This window comes from Palaemon carinicauda, chromosome 3 (assembly GCF_036898095.1).
Source record: "Palaemon carinicauda isolate YSFRI2023 chromosome 3, ASM3689809v2, whole genome shotgun sequence".
NCBI classification, from domain to species: Eukaryota; Metazoa; Arthropoda; class Malacostraca; order Decapoda; family Palaemonidae; genus Palaemon; species Palaemon carinicauda.
The window spans coordinates 178,060,900-178,081,891 of record NC_090727.1 but is presented as its reverse complement, the minus strand read 5'-3'; the positions used below and the strand labels follow the sequence as shown (position 1 = coordinate 178,081,891).

General features: G+C 34.8%; 1 protein-coding gene across 1 annotated transcript in view; it reads right to left on the bottom strand.

Moving 5' to 3' along the window:
* Positions 1-20,992, bottom strand: part of stan (Protocadherin-like wing polarity protein stan) — a 334,705-nt gene that overhangs the window by 295,668 nt on the left and 18,045 nt on the right. The window contains 2 exon segments of the mRNA XM_068371172.1: positions 155-188; positions 190-288. Coding sequence (XP_068227273.1) covers positions 155-188; positions 190-288 — 133 coding nt within the window.

Genomic DNA, 20,992 nt, shown 5'->3' with positions numbered 1-20,992 from the left:
ACTTAAAAAATGCAATACCACAACTGCATCATGAGAAATTAAACACCCGTAACCCTAAAATAATACGGTAACTATACAAAATAAAAAAGTGACTGGAAAAAGAGTACAGATCCTTAACTATACGATAAAACAAGAAATATAAGTGACACATTACCTGTTACGGAGATCTCCATGGTGGCGTGAATGGGCCACGTTGGTGTTGAGAGACGGCGAGAGGGTGATGGCACCCGTTTCCGGATCTACTTCCACTAATCCGGCTTTGTTGCCGCTAATGATCCGGTACGAAAGCTGAAAATAAAAAAAAGGAACGTTTATTAATTATTTATGTTCACTGATGTGTTCATTAATGGAATAGTTTAAAAACACTTTGTTTATGGTCATCTTAGGTAAACATAAAAACTTCAATACTATTATATAGTCAATAGATTTGATTGAAAATGGCAGGAATTTAATTCTTATTGGTTAATAATAATAATAATAATAATAATAATAATAATAATAATAATAATAATAATAATAATAATAATAATAATTAGTGGCAAACCATTTGGTTGAACAAAAACATGAGCAGTACAATACCCTTCAAAACGTCAGTTCTTCATGAGGAAACAACCACACTTTTACTTATGTCTCATTTCAATCTTGTACTTAAGATTTGTCCTTTCATACATTACCATTGGCTATGGGGACTTTTCCATTTACACACATCACCACTTAGTGGTAAAAGATAATTATTGTAATGACTATCGGATGTTAAAGTATAGATAAATGAAATATCTTAATTTTAATCACGTATTTATCATCATTATTAAAATATGAATTACGACCACCTCACTGCTTAATGGATTGACTGGCCAGTTTATATCATCCCACATAAAAATAATCATAGACGCCAATAATTTGATAAAGATAAGGAAATTGATTAGACTTTCCTTAGTAAGATGAATGAATGGCCCATTCACCTAGATCAACTCCACGTTCAGGGTTTTGCTATGATCGTCTACTCTTCTTAAGATGGTCTCTGGGAATTTCAATAAGTCACCTTGGACGCTATGCTACAGGTCGTGATCGCATGCTACAGTGCTCTCTCTCTCTCTCTCTCTCTCTCTCTCTCTCTCTCTCTCTCTCTCTCTCTCTCTCTCTCTCCTCACAACAACGAAGACCACCCAATGTCTCTACCCCTGACAAAAATGTGACCCGTCACCCCCCTCCCCCGGGGCAAAGACCCCCCACAATCACTCACTTAACCACAATGCCCAACTTCACCACAACTCCACGAATTTATTTCCGTAAGCCGTGTTGGTGGAGAGGCGGGCGATGGTATTGATGATTTATTCAGAGATGGGATTGTTGCTGGTGGCTAGGAGCGGTTTCACCATTCAACATTTTCTGCATGCTATCGATAATTATTAGTATCAAATTGTAATGATAATATGTATGGAAAAAATAAGCAAACGAGCATGTACGTATGTATGTATATACACACACACACACACGCACACACACACACATATATATATGTATATATATATTATATATATATATATATATATATATATATATAATATATATATATATATATATATATATATATATATATATATATATATATATATATATATATATATTTCTCTTGGATGACCACCAAGAAATACTATTCTTAGCACAGGCCACTGGAAATTAATAAGAAAAGGGCGAGAGGCTAGCAATCACACCATATTGTTTATATATATATATATATACAAATTCCCATAACAGATTATGGGTGGCCCCCAAGGAAAAAATAAGAACGGTCGTTGTTGCATTCAATAATTGGCATTTCTATGAGTAATTATATAAAAAAATACCCATAAACATCAGAATGACATAAATTGAGAGAGAGAGAGAGAGATAATCGACTTCCAATGTTTTGTTTTATCCTTTTATATCCTTAAATGAAGACTCTTCCCTCTCAGCACTTGACATTCGTGCATTAACTACTAATTATTTTTTTCATTTTCCACTCCATCAGAAGCTATTGTTTCTTCCCCCTAGTCTCCCCTATTTATTTTTTTATCCCTTTTTCTACATCCTCGGAAGTCGTCTTCTCCCCCCCCCAATCCTTTACCCTAGATTCTATCTCTATCCTTGTCCCCAATTCTCTCTCTCTCTCTCTCTCTCTCTCTCTCTCTCTCTCTCTCTCTCTCTCTCTCTCTCTCTCTCTCCACAGTACTTGGGTTCCACCTACCGCCAACCCCTTATTCTACTCTAACAACATTCCCCTTATCTACCCTTTCCCTCTGTCTCTTTCCCCATTCCCTCTCTCCCTCCCTCCCTCCCTACCTCTCCCTGGGCAATAGTGGCGTGTTGTGCATCACTAACTACCCTCGTCCTTTGCAACAATCAATACGAAACTCTAGCTTTGCAACAGACCGAGTCGTACGAATGCTCAAAGTAAGTCCGCTGCCGATCTAAAACTAGCCATAAAAAAAGGGAGGTGGACGGGGGAGGAATTTTGGCAAGCGTATACAACATGGGGTTGGCCAATGGGATTTTTTCTAACTTTGGGGAAGAATAAACAAGGGGGATTTAAATGGGGAAAGGGGAGAAAAGAAAAGGGGAAAGGACCAGGATAGCACAAAGTGAAACCAAAACGTTTGCGAAAAGGGAAAATCGATATGTTTGATTCCACGCAGCCATCCAGAAGTCAGACGGACGCTTGCAGGGACTTCGTGATATGTTGCAAAGGGGGAAGAACTCTTGTCAGGAAAACACTAACATTTACGATAGTCAGTAACGTAAGGAAATGTTGCTATATTGCTTCCAAAACTATTGACATTTAAAATAGCAACATATGACAATATTGCTAACTTGTTTCCAAAACTAATGACGTTTAGAAGAGTCAGTGATATAAGGCAATATTGCTAACTAGTTTTTGAAAACTATTGACATTTAGAATAGTCAGTAACATATGGAAATATTACAAACTCGTTTACCAAAACTACTGACATTTAGATTAGTCAGTAACATAAGGCAATATTGCTAACTAATTTCAAAAACTATTGAAATTTAGAATATTCCATAACATATGGCAATATTACAAACTTGTTTCTCCCAAAATTATTTACTAATAAAATAGTTAGCAACACGAGGTAATATTCCAAACTCGTTATAAAAGAAATATTGCCATTTTAGGTAGACGGTAACATAAGGCCGTTTTCAAAAACTATCAATATCTAAAAGAGTCAGTAATAAAAGGCAATATTTCAAGTTCGTTTATATCTAACGATACAATAAGACATCTGGTATTTTATCCTTGTCCAAACACTTGAAAGCTAGAATATATTTGGATATTAACCTAGTCTAAACCATGAAATTAAAATGTACCTGGAAATAGAATATCTGCTACTCTAAACTTGTCCAAACACTTCAAATTTAAAATATTCAGTAACACGGAACCTCAAATATTGACCTACTGCCCAAATCCAATGATATTCAGTTATATGAGGACCTGGGCCATTCTCCACTTCGCAGTATCAATTTGGGGTTGAGGGAATGTTTCCCATTGCATAAAGCACCCGAAAGCAGAGTGCAAAAGTATTATAATCGTCCTGTTGGGATTGCATGCAGTTAAGCCAAAGTAATGCGCCGGTACTGATGGTTCCATGAATTATGAAAGTACTGTAGTATCAAAGGGATGGAAATAGATTACGCGATACTGTTATATCTATGTAATATTATAGACAACAATAATAATGATGATACCTATAATGATGCTCATTATTATGATCATAATTACTATTTGTAAACAAAGAACAATATAGTTCAGGTAAATGCAGGGGACAAAACAAAGTTTTGCTTAGTCTTCACAAGTGCATTACTAAACCAACATACTACAGATATCTATGAAATAATGTTTTTTTGTCAATTGCATGATTACTAATTACATAACTAGCCGAGACTATTGAATAAATATAACTTACCCCACTCTTGACATAACTCAAAAATACAATTTCCATTAAGAATTACGAGCGGGAGAGTATACTGTACTGTATGTCCGGGGCTTTCAACATACATTAGGAACGAATATTTTCTTCCGTGTGCAAGAGAACTAACATTCTCTTTACGCATTCTAATGCTGGTTAGACACGCTAACCCAGAATCATTGTGGTCGAAGATGTATTAAACTTTAAAATAGCCATATGTTGATGACCATAAAATGAGTTTCAAAATTTAAAAATGCGAAAGAAAATTACGTTAGAGAAATTCTCGCAGCTTTTGTTTAAATTATAATAACCCCCAAAAAAGGCCGATGATATTGAGGCTAAATTACTACGAAATTTTTGGATTTTTTCAAAGACTTCTATCATTTTCTTAAGTCAAAAGCGAATGAAAATCAACTCATTGGTCGATAGACTGATTGGCATGAGGTTATTTAGCGTCAAGACACCCAAGGTCATTGACAAACGTTTCGTAATATATAAAACATATAAAAAGAGAAAGAAAGAGTGTATGCTTGCTTTACATTAAGCTGATCATATATCAACATCCATTTGCCTATGAGCATTTGGTTGTTATAAAGTTCAAACTGTTGATATATGAGCTTTTCAAATCCAGACCAAATTAGAAAAAAAATCTCTAATATACTTATTCCATCATGATATAAAAATAGTACCGAGAGTAATTTATAATTACCATATAAACACACACACATGAATGTATATATATATATATATATATATATATATATATATATATATATATATATATATATATATATATATATATATATATATACATACATATATATATTCTGTGTGCACATTTTTCTTCTGTGTAATGAAAAGCCTAGGTTTTGAAACTCAGAACCTATTTCCATTTTGAACATAGAAAATATTATTTGAATACTACAATTCTTTTCTAAACAAAACGGGTAACTTTATCAATAAGAAAAAATCCTGAAAAAGGATGCTGTGGATTTTTTTAAACGAAATAAAAATTTCATTCAAATTTCTCTCGGAAAAAAGAAATTTCAAATACACTTATTTGTCAGTAAACATGCAAAATAAATTCGTTATATGAAACGACTGAAAGAAAAATTGATAATTAACTATCAAACTTTTCCAGTAACAACCATAAAACTAAATCACCAATTTACAGGGAAATCATACATTGATAAAGTACTCTTTGAAAATTCCAAAGTTATATAAAGTTTAATCACCATATAAACTTTGAGATTAATCAAAGAAATTTCTTAAACAAGTAAAAATCACATACAGTATATTGAAAATTCTGGAACTCAAAATACGAAGTTTACAGAGCAAATAATTATATGTATTTTCTTAATATTGGAGTAATCAAACTTTAATTAAATTCCTTTAAAATCAAATTAAAATTTAAAAGAAATCGATGCGTTGAACTCAATTAATTATCAAAATGAAATAGGGTGTAACAAAATCTAACAGAAACAAGTAAAAAAAAAACATATGATGAATTTCCCTGATATAAAAATAAAATACTTGAATTAAAATTCTTCAGAGCCAGAAACCTAAAATACATCATACACGATGATAAAAGACTTAACAAATTCCCTTGATCCCCAAAATCATCAAATTCTCTGATGATATAAATCTTTGGAACTAAAAGAAAGGCAAAATGAGCAACGACGAATAGTTCCAGGTAATAATGGTTGAATAGACTCAAAGGAAACACTGCGTTTGGAGGGAGGAGGGAGAGGGGAGGGTAGTAGATTGATGGGGGTGGGGGGGGGGGGGGCAGCAAGGGTATTGATAGCTCCATAAGCAACCTTCAAAGGACTGGATAGATATAGCTCCAATGATCTATTCGCGGGCGTCATGGGAGGTCTTTGGACTCCTTTTAACCTTTCAACTATCCTGTAGGGATTTTTTTTTTTTTAAAGGACCACCCTAACTTAGCCTTAAATGCTTCCCCCTACCCTACTCTTCCATCTTGTGATTCAAGAGAGATGGCGAAGGGGGAGGGGGAAGGGAAGAGTAGGGGGAGTGCATTTTAAGAGCGGTTGCAGGGTTATGGAAATTGAGGGTTGCGTTCTTTGAAGTGACGACCGGGAGGAAATGGCACGAAGAATTGGTGATTGAGAGAGAGAGAGAGAGAGAGAGAGAGAGAGAGAGAGAGAGAGAAAGAGAGAGAGAGAGAGAGAGAGAGTTAATTATTCATCAAAATATAAATCATAACTACAGGATATAATGAAAAGCTATAGAAAATCGTTGATCAAATCCAATTTTCTAGAGTCATTTCGCAAACGATGTGACCATTATTGCTGTAACGCCATAAATTTATTATTAATCGATAAGGCAGTCCTATCTCAACACTTATAAGGAAGCTTATATAAAATTCATAGCATCATACATACAGTAGATAGAAATTAACAAATATGTTGCTAAATCGACCCACATTGAAGCAACATAAAATTCATAGTGCTATACATACAGTAGATGGAAATTAACAAAAAACAAAAAAAAATGCTGTTCAATCTCCCTACGCAGAAGTAACATTTCTAATTACTCTTCCGTTCAATAGAGCCATAAGTCATCCCCAAAATCGATAAAACATGCGCCCATTAAATCGATAAACACCGACCATTAAAGCCCAAGTACTTTCAGGAGTCGGAGGACCCACGGCCATTTAATAACACACAAACGAACCAATGAATTTCCCCATTGCTATCAACACCCAAATTAAAAAGCCGTGTACATGCATTTTCTACAACTGCAAACCCTTTGCAAAACGTACAAAGAACCGTTCGAATCATTTTTTCTGGGAAATTAATGCCCCTCCTCTTTACCCCTCTTCTTGAAAACTCAACCAACCTCACAGCAACCCCTTTCATAGAAGCCAACAGAAATCCAACTTCGCCACCACCCCATATCCCAACCCCCTTCACTCTTCCTGCCAGTCATCTCTCCCTTCCAAAACCTCTCCCCCCTCCCTTTTCAACCCGACGGGAGACCCTACTACGCCCCTTCTAAAACAACTCTTTATCGAATGGGTTCCGTCGGACGATCAATAAATTTAGAAGAGTCGATAACGAATTTACCTGGACTGCTATTACTACTAATACCGCCGCTGTTACTCCTGCTACTACTCGAGCGGTTCTTATCATCCACCTGGCGACATTTGAATGTGTCTGAAACGATCGATAAGGACGGGAGGGACTTCAAAGGGACATTACAGTTGGGCTTTCATAAATCGATCACAGTCTTGTTCTGTTCATGATGACCCCTCCGTACAACATATCTAATCATCTTATTATTTCTAAACAAATCAATATATATAATTTCCATTATTCCTCAAGAGCAAAGCTCACTCGGTACCACGAATGTTTTAACTAAATCCCATGTCCCTCACTTTAAACTTCCTACTCATTGCAACATTCGACTTTCCATAAAAGAAAGGGCATAATTTTCAACGTATTATCCTCTATACCAACAAAATATGGCTCATGTGACCTCTGAAAATGTAACGCCAACTAAATCAATTAATCAATCAGTCCGCCAACGACAAGCGACTCCATAAATTCTCACAAACACTCAATCACAATTCAGCTTAGCCTTTATATCCAACTACTACTGGTTACGCTGACGCTAAACCTTTCCCTCTAACACCAGCCCGCTAATAAATAGTTTCCGAAAGTCAAATTTTTCTAAATACCCAGAGGTCTTTGAAACGAAAATCATATAATACCCTTCAACCTTCTACAAACCAATCGAACATAGCCCCAACTCCACCTCAGCAATGCAATTCATATAAAAAAAGAAGACAAATACATCTCCTTTGGGGTTGTGATGGTCTATTGGAAACGTCCCTGCTAGGCGATTATCGGACTGGAGTTCGAGTCCCAATCAAACTCATTAGTTTTTTTTAGTTTCTGCAACCTCATAATCCTAATGAGCTAAGGATGGGGGATTTGAGGGAGCCTATAGGTCTACCTGCTGAGTCATCAGTAGCCACTGACTGTCCCTGCCTGCCCCTAGCTTGGTTGGAGAGGGGGGGGGGGAGCTCCGAGCTTGGCTCCTGATCATATGTACAGTATATTTGGCCAGTCTCGAGGCCATTGCCCTGCTTGCTAGGGAAATGTCACTTAGTCACTATCCCTTGCCTCTGCCATTCATGAGCCACCTTTAAACATCTAAACCATGACAATAAAGCGAGCTGAAATGCCAAGCACAAGCACGCAAGCATCTCAGAACTGTACAATGAGGCCGATCGATAATGATGCCGATTCGTAGCTGCTATTAAATTCGGTTTCTAATTATGAGGCCCATGAGAAGTTTCTCTCAATTATTTGACCAAATGAAAAACATTCTCGAATATAAATTCAATAAACAAAAAACGTCCCCCAATTTTCAAGACTATTTAAATAAGGCTATTCTTAAATGTGAAGTACACAAACAAAATACATCTCCAAATTAAAAAGTAAGTTCTAACTTACAATTGCACTAAGACATACATGACACATTTCTTACCAATTTAGAAAAAAAAAACATGAAATACAAATAATACTAATTTCGACGACCATGGCCATGACAGCAGTGCTAATTCTAATGATTTGATACATAACACTATTCCAAATTTACAGCTCATAGACATACTGAAAGACCTTGAAAAAGATATTAGGACCCCCCAACCGTTTTAACCAACCTACACATGACATGATACCTCCCAATTTGAAGACCTTAAACAAACAGGATATTGGGATTTCTACAACAAACTATGTAGTGGTTAAAAGTACGTGACTCATGCAGTACGAAAGGACGAGTCCCCCTGACAATTAATTCACCATCGATTTACGAACTTACGACAGCACACGAGTCATAAAACAAGAGGAGTGAACACATTTACATTAATTGGGAACAGATGTTTCATTGTCAAAAGCCAAATAATCTTTATACGGCCACACAGGTATAATGGAAGTCGTAGAGGGAACTACAGCTTCTGACACAAACCCTTTCATGAATGGCAGAGGCAAGGGACAGTGACATTGCCCTGGCATGCAGGACAATGTCATAGAGACTAACCATTTATACATATGATCAACGCCTAAGTTTCCTCACTCCTCTCCACCTAAGCTAGGACCAGAGAGGGCCAGGCAATGGCTGCAGATGACTCAGCTAGTAGACCTATAAGCTCCCCAAACCTCAACATTCTTAACTGACAAGGATGGTGAAGTTGTAGACACTAAAGGAACAAATGAGCTTGAGCGGGAATTGAAAACCAGTTTGGCGATCACCCAGTAGAGACGTTACCAATAAGCCACAGTAATCTTCAGCCTCATAGGGTAATAAAGAAATGTGTAAATAGAATATAAACATTCAATAATGCGTTAAAAACCACACTTTATTCATAAAGAACAAAACGCGTTAACTGAATTTATATAATAGATAAAACCGTCTCCAAACAATTCCTCTATCATTAAATACATTATAAGTGTGTCATCCTCTAACGATAAAAAGATCCGTAGTTTATTTCCTTTTCTTCCTTTGAACTTGGGGCCTATTTTGCCCTACCTCGTCTCACTAACACAAAAGAATGAAAAACATCCTCATTAAAAAGCACACACACACACACACACACACACACACACACACACACACACATATATATATATATATATATATATATATATATATATACTGTATATATCCATTCATAAGAATTTGATAAATATTCTATACTAGTGTAGGCGACCCGTCAAAAACCTGCTAAATATTCAGACAGAATGCACACGCACGTATCCCCCTATCATAAGCGTATGACTACTCCCTCTTTTCCCTACCTAGGAACGGGGAGAGCGGAGTGTGACTGGAAATATATATATATATATATATATATATATATATATATATATATATATATATATATATAGAACATACTTTCTCTTTATTGCATAGGGGAGATTATATTGTATGTAATCGATTTCACATAAATTTAATCTTTCATGCGTATGTTTGCCAATTAGCTCAAATGACAGCTATAGGTATGTATCGTTTGCTGAGTAAACTGAAACTCCTAGCCTTATCTATAGCCTAAGGCAGTGGGATTTTAATAATAAACAACACGGCAAAATACACAATAAAACAATTCACATATGTAACAAGAGTAATCAGATATTTCAAACCTAATGAATTATCAACATTTTACTCAAGTTTTCCTTGTTTATATATTGGCCGTGAAGAATCTACTGTGTGTTATAATAACAACGACAATAATAATAATAATAATAATAATAATAATAATAATAATAATGGTAACCAGAATCGTAATCTTGATCCCGATCGCCTCCAAAATTTAATGGGTTCTTCTGGAGTATACCTATACATTGTTAAAATGTGGTGGCCGATGTGGTAACGTTCCTGACTAGTGAATGCCAGACTGGGGTTCAAGCACCGCTCAAACTCGTTCGTTCCTTTGGTCATCCTTGTGAGCTAAGAATGGCGGTTTTGGGGGAGCCTATAGGTCTATCTGCTGAGTAATCGACAGCTATGGCCTGGCCCTCCTTGTTCCTAGCTTGGGTGGAGAGGGAGCTTGAACACTGGTCATATGTATATATGGTCAGTCTCGATAGGTCAATGCCATTGTCCCCTTGCCATTCAAGAGCGGCCTTTAAAACTTTAAAGAAGTTTTGACGTAATCCTGTTCACAGGCAAACGAACAGATATATAATAGTAAGTGAAAACTAGAGGGGCACTCAGTAGAGAGCATGCCTTCGCCACGCCAGGCACTCCACTGGGGACTAACTTTAACTTCGATGTATATCCTTCAAAATGTAGTGGATTTATCCTTGGGTCATATTCCCCATGTCCACCAAGTTTCGTTAAATTGGATCACTAGTTTTTGCCTGAAGTTGTTCACAAACAAAAACTAAAATAACAAAATATTTGCAATTTACTTAATATTGGGACTATTTTGAAAGTACTGCTGCGTAATTGTACTTTGATGTACTTGATCCAAAATGTTACAGATTCATCCTTGGGTCATACGTACCATGACTACAAAAGTTTGGTCAAAATCGACACTTTTTATATATATATATAATTTGCTCACAAACAAACAAATAAATAAATAAACAGACATGGGGTGAATATATACCCTTCGCAAAATCTTCGAGTCTGGAGAAGGCAAATATAACCTTGGCAGAGGTTAAAACACGATACGTAAGGGAGGGCAGCAAAAAAAATATATACATATATACATACATATATATATATATATATATATATATATATATATATGTATATATAAATAAATATATATATATATATGTATATATAAATATATATATATATAAAAATATATATATATATATATATATATATATATATATATATGTATATATGTATATATATATATATATATATATATATATATATATATATATATATATACACCGTATATATATATATATATACATATATATATATACCGAAGATAAAATACTAAAACTTGAATCTATTTAACTTAAGCTAAATGTGTTTTAAAGCTCGAGTCAAACCCAGAAGAAACGTAGCGAGTGCTTTGACATTTTCTCGACAAAGACTCGAAGCAGATCTGTGACATTATGCAAAAGCAACAGCCGATTTCGTCTGGGACACCCGCTGATGTTTCTACGCTGCTGCTTCATCTCCTTTGATAATTCATTGGCCATTTCACACCTCGAGAATAACTCGTATCAAATTCCGAAAAGAAATTTCTTCGGTTCGTAAATGTTATTCAAGTGAGTTCAGGTATTTTCATGGGATTGGCTACTTAATACAGTTTAACTGAAGGCTAAAGACGCTGTAGAAGTGTAGATGGTAATATGAAAGGCTAATTTTGTTAATAAGAACTTCTACCTTCTGAATTATCTGACGTTTACATTAACCATTTTTTTTAATGAATACCAACGGGACAGACAATCAAATAACATTGAAATCAAGGACTTACAAAAAAATACACATCAGCATCTTAAAAGTTTAGTTGAAGCCCTTGAGCTTACAGCATATTGCTTTTCCATCTAGGGGTGTAGCTTAGATGATGATGATAATAATAATAATAATAATAATAATAATAATAATAATAATAATTATTATTATTATTATTATTATAACAATAATGATGAAAATAATAACAACTACTTATTTCATGATTCACTCCCAAAGTACTAAATAACATTCATCGATGTCGGTACCTACACTATATTGATCTTACAAAGGTAAAGGAACCCCTTATAAACTTTTAACGACTAAATTCTTTTATATGTTCGTAATGTCATGCTTCAATAACCTACCAAAACCATGATCAACATAATATACGCAGTAATCACACGTCAATGAAAGAAAGAAAAAACTTCATAAATGAACATTACTTCACAAGGCTTTTACCAAAAGTGGCCTCAACCCGACCGAGCGTCCATCCCCTTCAACTTTTGTTATATTCACTGAACCTGTTGAACCCCCATTGCACATCTTCGTTAAAAGGGCATCGCAGATTAAGGAACAGCGCGAATTTTGGAGTAGACAAAAGCAATCGCGAACTCTCCAGCTTCAGTTTAAACTGTAAATATTAAAACCACTTTTGACAAGACTTTATGGAGGGGGAAAATCTCCTTTACATAGCATAGACTGAAAAAAAAACCTGAAAAACATGGAAGGATAATTACCATAGGGTAGAAAAGAGGATGATTTTTCTACGTACAGCATAAAGAGAACCCAAGCGACAGATCAAAAGAGTGGAGAAACCAAGGTCTAATTGTTACGGCTTGTGTCAGTTTTCGAAGTAAAAGTATTAATTGTCCCTCTGCTGACCTAAGTGGTATAATATGTATCTGTTAGGTATATACTATGGGAATAGAATGAGCGTTAGCAATCTCATAGAGAAGAGTTGTTCAGAACTAGGGGGTTTAAACCCCTCTGGTACTAACCCCCTTTCAGGGATTGGGGGTAGGCTCGTGTATAGACAATAGGGCACTTGCTAATAACCTCAGCAACAAAGTTGGCAGGAGGTTATGTTTTTGCCCATGTTTGTCTGTTTTTCCTGGTCACAATTTTACTCATGGAGACACTTTCAGGGATTAAGTGTTATGTTGAGATGTGGAAGTGATTCAATTTTGAAAATCCTAGGACAAAGGTCAAGGTCGAGCAAAAGGTCGACCGAATTAACCCTACGGCAAGCAGGTTTCGAGAAATAAACTGCTGTGACGGAGATCTGCACTCTAAGTGTTTTTCTACTTATTGAGCATTTTGGCTTATGTCAAAAAGTCGTATATCGCGCCCATGCCACCGACCGCCAGTTCACTCAGTTGCAAAGGGGTATCAGTACTTGCAGATGTTAAGAAAGAAGGTATGGGGCCTGCAACCTCACCGGTTAAATAATGCTATGAAACTCAGAAATTTTACCTTTGTGCAGTTATTCCCTCCGAAGAGGATAGAGGCGTAAGTAGAGTAATGTACATCTATCTATCTGTCTTTATATATACATGCACACACACACACACACACACACACACACACATATATATATATATATATATATATATATATATATATATATATATATATATATATATATCAGCCACAATGGCATTTAATACCGAATTCTACCTTTGAGAATGTATATCCACTGGAAATTCATTTACGATAAATGCTCCTGGGTGCGCAAGGATTCGAACTTATGCCCTGAGACGAAACAATGCCTGCAGGGACGACTTTACCAGTCGAACTATCAAGAGAAATATAAGTTCATTTAAAGTCCACTGTATATATATCCGAGGAATTCAGGAATCTATTCCTCCACCATGATAAATGATTAAGTTTGCAAGACGTGGTTATTTACAATGAATGTGTATCATAGCACTCATGATTTTAATCACGTGTATTAAATGCCATTGTGGTTGATATTTACATTGATTAAAATCACGAATGTTAGTGTTACAAATTCAAATGTGTATGTGTGTGTGTTCATCCTCGCAAATGGCGAACTAACGTTAAAACGTTGAATGTGTGCGCGTGCGCAGAAAAAAAAAATGATAGCACCAAAAGCATCACCGAAAACCCCATCAAATAAACATGACGGTAAACTTCCTTTATAATAATTTTTCATTAAAAAACTTTTTTTTCCATCAAACATTATTAGACGTTGCTTGCTTTTAATTAAAAACTTTTGCCGTTTTTCCGCTCAAGCTTACACCCCACACTACATAATTTGGCACCGAAATAACCCAGCGCTCTAATAAGCCAAACTTCCACCCCGCAGAAATATATCATAAGTAGAATTTTATTCTTAACATAAGTAATGAGCCAAATGCAAACAATAATTTGGAAAATTAACTTTAATATATTATGAACGATGTCGCGTATCATCGCATCTTAATGGGGCTGCTTGATATATAATTAAGGCTCTATTAACTAGTAATTTATTGTTATTATATAAAAACTGTCTTTGTCATGTTAATTATGTTTACAGAAAAGGTTGATAAAATACAACTCTTACATTTAAGAAACAACTCTATTCCATTCAAATATTTTTAAACAAAACTGAATTTTAATATATTCTGGCCTCTTCTAGCAAGAATATTTTTTTTTCGATCTGGACTTCGTGTCCAAAATCACATACATATACACTTATATAATAAGATATGAAATATCACATGAGGTTGGGCTCAAGATAAATAGAAGAAAGACAGAGATGATGAGAACAGAATGTGCAATGGAAGATGAAATATCACTGGAAGGAGAAAGAAATAATGATGTGGAATCATTTAAATATTTAGGAACTATGATCTCTAATACAGTGTCTTTAAAACTGAAGTTTAATGAAAGATTGAAAAAAAAGAGCAAATCAGACATTGGCTAGGTTAAGTAAACTTTGGAAATCAAATCGCCTGAAATTGTATATAAAAATGAGGCTATATATCAGTTTAGTGAGATCGGTGTTACTGTATTGACATGAGTCGTGGTATGACAACGAACCAATATCCAACAGATTTTGTAGATTTGAGAACAAAACCCTCAGAACACATTTCGAGTTAAATGGCAGGACATGCTTAGAAATGAAACTGTAAGACAGATTATATATATATATATATATATATATATATATATATATATATATATATATATATATATATATGTGTGTGTGTGTGTGTGTGTATAAATAAAACAAACAACACGATGTTTCTTAGCTAACACGACCAGTGCTCTCATTTCCAAGGTAATTACGTACCTCTGATTGAGTAATTTTGGTTGATTTACGGAAATTTCAAGAGTAATGGTACTTCCAAGGTAATTTTTTCATCAGATAATCTTTTGATTATAGAGTAACATTGTGTATCTAAAATTTATCTTTCAGGATTTTCACAAAATAGAAATTTTGTTAATCATGATATAATTGTTTTGCGTTCTATCATTTTTTTATAGTATTTAAGGTAATTTTTCTAAATTTGAGGTAATATCTGAGGTAATCCCTTGACCATCATATGAGAGCCTTGAATACGACTCTCCCCCTTTGGCTGTCATCTAAGGCACAACTTCACCTGCGAGGGGGAAAAGAGGGGGAAAGGGAAGGGAGATGGTGGAGGAAGGGGAAAGGGAGCAGGAGAAGGAGGGGGAGGGGCTCCTTCCCTTTAACCCACTGCCAGTCGCTCTGTGCCCTTTGCGTAGTAAACCAAGCAAGTCGATACGGCCTGACTCAGAGACATTCCGGACACGAATGGTATTTAGAACTATCCCTGAAATGTATTTGATGAAGAGAGGTGTCGGAGAAAAAGTTTAATTTTAAATCCTAGATATTTTGGCGTAAACAGAGATATAAAAGAAAAAAAAAACAGAAGGGTCTGTTCATTCTCCCCTTTCCTTAATTTATTTTCACTATCTCCTTTCTTTCGCCATAAACTAAATCAACATATGCCATGCGAGTCGGTCTAGTCTTATCCTCAAAGTACGTTATTACTATAGTTACTTAAAAAATTACTCTTAATATTCTTCAATGTGACAGCTAAATTTCATTAAGTGAACTTAAAATGATACAGCGATAACTGTTTGATGAGTCAACCACTTTCCCATTTCGTAATATTCCAAAAATAAATGTATATCTACAACAGCACCACCTGGTTGACTTTGGTATCCCGGCCATATGGTATCTATAGTGTCAGGTCAGAGCATTACGATATATAATGAATAAATTTTTAAAAAGTGAAATTAAACGTTATATAATACATAAAGAAAATTTTTAAAAGGTGAAATTATTTCCGTAATACACACGTTTTTAATAAAATTCCAAATAAACTTGCAGCGAATGATTTTGTGTTAAACAGGCTGACAAATTTCTTTTCATAGTTTATATGTGACAGATGTATTTTAAGGTTGTTACTGTTCTTGGAATGTTTATTGTTCATTGCTACTCTTCTTGTTTCCTTTCCACATAGGGTTATTTTTCCTATTGGAGCCCTTGGGCTTATAGGATCCTGCTTTTCCAACTAGGGTTGTAGCTTAGATAATAATAATAATAATAATAATAATAATAATAATAATAATAATAATAATAATAATATGGCCACAACTAGCCTTTCGTGTGAGCATATCCCTACAGATCACACGTGGCCAATTAGGCTAGGCCTAGGTTAAATGTCAGGCAGGATATTACGGGAATATTAAATGACAAAGGATTTTAAATATTCATCTGCTATCACCTACGCCAAATCAAATGAACACGCGACACTGCCCTCATTGATCTAACACAAACACACGACACTCGGCGGTTTCTCTAAGTAAACACGCATTACTCATCAAAGCAAGATGGCGAGATGGAATCAATGTTGTCATCTAAACTGGGGTTGTATAACTGAAAACACATGTACCATTTATAAAAAAAATAAAACAAAGAATGGCTTCTATTCCATATTTTTAAAATTATGCCTACGAAACAATACAGGGTAACAGTTTACAGCTGAAACAAAAGAAAACGGAATAGCCCATTAGCTTATTAGCAAATGTATAGGCCTACCTGCCGAAACATTACCACGCAAAGGTCTTTAGAGCAAGTACTCTTCGTGCACATCCTTCATTTTCACTAACAATCGTTGTTCAAACAAATCACGAGAACATAAATATCCACAAAAAGAAACACTTTGTCTTTCACAACTTCATTTCGGTACCCACTTAAATAAACATCTTGCCTTCACAGATTTGGAAAAACAGTAGATCAGAAGTTTCCCAAAGGTTTATGATGAATTTATTCCTTTACTTGTCTTTCATTTTACAAAACTTGGCCTCTTTCATATAAAAGACGGCTGAGTTCAATATGCCCAAGTCATGTAACTTTGATAAAAGAAATACTTGTACATTTATTTACAAAGTTCTTGCCATCATGAGTCTGCGCCCATATGACAAAACGTGATCTCATCTAATATATATATATATATATATATATATATATATATATATATATATATATATATATATATATATATATATATATATATATATATATTCAATCCTCATTCCAATGAATAATAATAACTGATAAAACTCACATAAATACAGATTAGTGATGAAAAATACAAATATACCTACTATATCTGAGAATTAAAAGATTCTCTCCATAAAAAAAAATATCTTCACATCCGAAACACAGTTACAGAAGACGAAGTAGGTCTATTGACGACTTCATTGGTCTATAAAGGAGAAGATGGACGGCTATTTCTCGAGAAAAGATTGGTTCTTCAGGACAGGATGTATTGCCCAGCTGGATACAATAAGGACAAGGAGAGCTGAGAAACCAATGGGCATAGGATAGCACAATTCCCAGGAATATTGATGAGATCAAGCCAGAATTTAGAGTTGGAACAGTTGGGACCAGAGATATTGAGAGCTTATTTAGGGTTGTTTCTTAGCGTCTCAGATAACTAGACCGATACGTAGATCGATAGTTATATATATATATATATATATATATATATATATATATATATATATATATATATATATATATATATATATATACAGATAGATAGATAGATAGATATACCACTCGCGGAAAAGCTGCCATAACCAAGAAACGACTGAAATAATTCCAAATTAACTTTCTAAGTTACTTTCTTAAAATTAAGTTAATATCAAGCAATGATCCCCGCACTATAAAACTCAACAGCTTTATTTTCTTTCAGCTAACATCACCATCCCTTCCCCTCAAATCCTAACCACCCCCTGAGGAGTCCACCCACCACCACTGTTCCTCTTAGTCCGTGACCACATCATACACAAGGGCGTTGTGAGAGTCTACCAGACGGGACCTTCACTGGCGTATCGCGTATCAATCAAGAGGTTTCTGAGGGAGGCTAGAATGCACAAAGGGTAGATGTTTAAAAATAAATATAAACTACGAAAATGGCGATTTGAAGGAAACAGCAAGAGTAGAGTTATTTGGTTAGCGTTGAATGGCGAATTGCAAGTATAGAAAGATGACTCTTAATGAGGTACTTGAGGCAATAAATTTCTAAATTGCACAGGAGCACACTCACTTTGCCTAAAAGACAATATATATATATATATATATATATATATATATATATATATATATATATATATATATATATATATATGGATTATTTGATCGCAAAACACCAACTCAAAAGATTATTACCAACAGGCTAAAGACCAGAACGATGTAGCCACCGGCAACATCCATCTTATCAAAACAACGTAAGCAATCGGCCCAATAGGCCTAAATTCGACAACGGCCGAAAACCACTCACTTAATTTTGCTGGCCCGAGTAGGCGTATACACCATTCAACACCCATATAATAGGTATAAAAAAAGTTATGGGCCTATTAGGATTACGAAAGTTTAATAAGAAAATCACGTACTTTCTGTGGCCAGACAACGATAATGAGACGATAAGCTAAATAAGGAGTAGGCCGATTATACAGGCGTGGCTTAATTAACATTCATAGGCCTAGACTGGGGCAACTGATAACTAGTGGGTGGACACGTGGTTCATGTTAGAGTAAATAATCATATGAGGATGGTACTTAAAAATTTAGTTATGTAACATTCATAATACAGACGCATACACACAAAGGCGCGCGCGCTCGCACACACACACACAAGATTTTCGGTGATCAATCTATTCTGAGGAAGTGTTCTAATTCTCTCATTCTACCTTGTTTCGAGTATTGTAAACTTGTCTGGTTTTCCGCTGCTGATTCTCATTTTAATTTGTTGGACAGGAACGTACGGCCTATTAAATTTCTTATTCCTGGTCTAGATATTAATCTCTGGCACCATCGTTCAATTAGTTCATTATGCTTGTTGCATAAGATTTTTTTATAATTCTGAAAATCCTTTACATTCACATCTTCCCGGACAGTTCCATCCTGTTCATAACACTAGGCATACAGTTGATTAAAGTCAGGCCTTCCCCCATCATTACGCTCAATAGTACACAGTACTCTAGAAGTTTTATTCCAGCTGTAACCAAGTTGTGAAATGATCTTACTAATCGGGTAGTTGAATTAGTAGAACTTCAAAAGTTTAAACTTGCAGTAAATGTTTTTATGTTGAACAGGCTTTCATTAAGTCTTTTTATAGTTTATATATGAAGTATGTTTAAATGTTGTTAATGCTTTTAAAATATGTTATTTTAATTATTCATTACTTCTCATATCTTTTATTTATTTCCTTATTTCCTGTCCTCACTGGGCTATTTTTCCCTGTTGGAGCCCTTGTGCTTAAAGCATCTTGCTTTTCCAACTAGGGTTATAGCTTAGCTAGTAATAGTGATAATAATAGTATTAATATACACACATACATATAATGCATATACTGCATATATATACACATCAACGAATGATCTCGTTTCTAGTGCACTGCAGGACACAGGCCTCGACGTCTTTATTCATGCTTGAGGTTTGACCATTCTCATCACCACGCAGGCCACTACGGATAGGTGATGGTGGAAGACTTTAGTCTGATTGCTCATATATACTGTGTGTATATATATATATATATATTATATATATATATATATATATATATATATATATATATAGTAGTAAGTGCGTGTGTTCTTAGTCACAATCTTTATTAATTACCCAATTTCCCAGGAAATGATCGTATTACAACACCAGAGTTAATACCACCAAGCAAATCTTATCTCTCTCTCTCTCTCTCTCTCTCTCTCTCTCTCTCTCACTCAAGAAAGGTGTAAAAGAAAGAGAAAATACTTTAGGAAACGAAAAATAACCGCCGACTAAAATAAGAAAATTACCAAAGACAGAGTGGGCTGCATTAATACCACTTTCAATCATAAGCCATAAGATTTCGCCTTTACGGAGAAAATCCTACTTAATGAGAGAGAGAGAGAGAGAGAGAGAGAGAGAGAGAGAGAGAGAGAGAGAGAGATCTAATCTCTCCAAGAAAGAAAACTGGAGAGGAGATTGAGGTGAGAACAAGCCAGATGTGGAAAAGATGATAAGTGTGTGGCTAAGCAACAATTACAGGAGAAGGAAAGAAAGGAAGAAAGACAAAGGAATGAATGAAAAGAGCAATAATTTAGGGGGAAGTTAAAGCAGACTTCTTTGACAATAAAGAACAGAAAAAAAAAAGAGGTAAGTTGTTTTGTTTATTCTATTAAAAGGTATTAGCAGTAGCAGGATGATTATACTTGTTGAATCATTCGGCATATATATATATATATATATATATATATATATATATATATATATATATATATATATATATAGACCTATGTGTGTGTGTAATTTCAGAAAACTATTAAATTAATATCGAATTCACTCTGTCATAGAATCCGAAACCCATAACGAGACGCTTTTTATAACAAATATTTCCACAAGGATGCGAGCCCAAGTATCCATAAAAATAAGTATAATCTGTAAAACTTAGCCTTCAGGATGTACAGTGGTAAATTACCATATACGCATATGCACAACACTATATATATATATATATATATATATATATATATATATATATATAT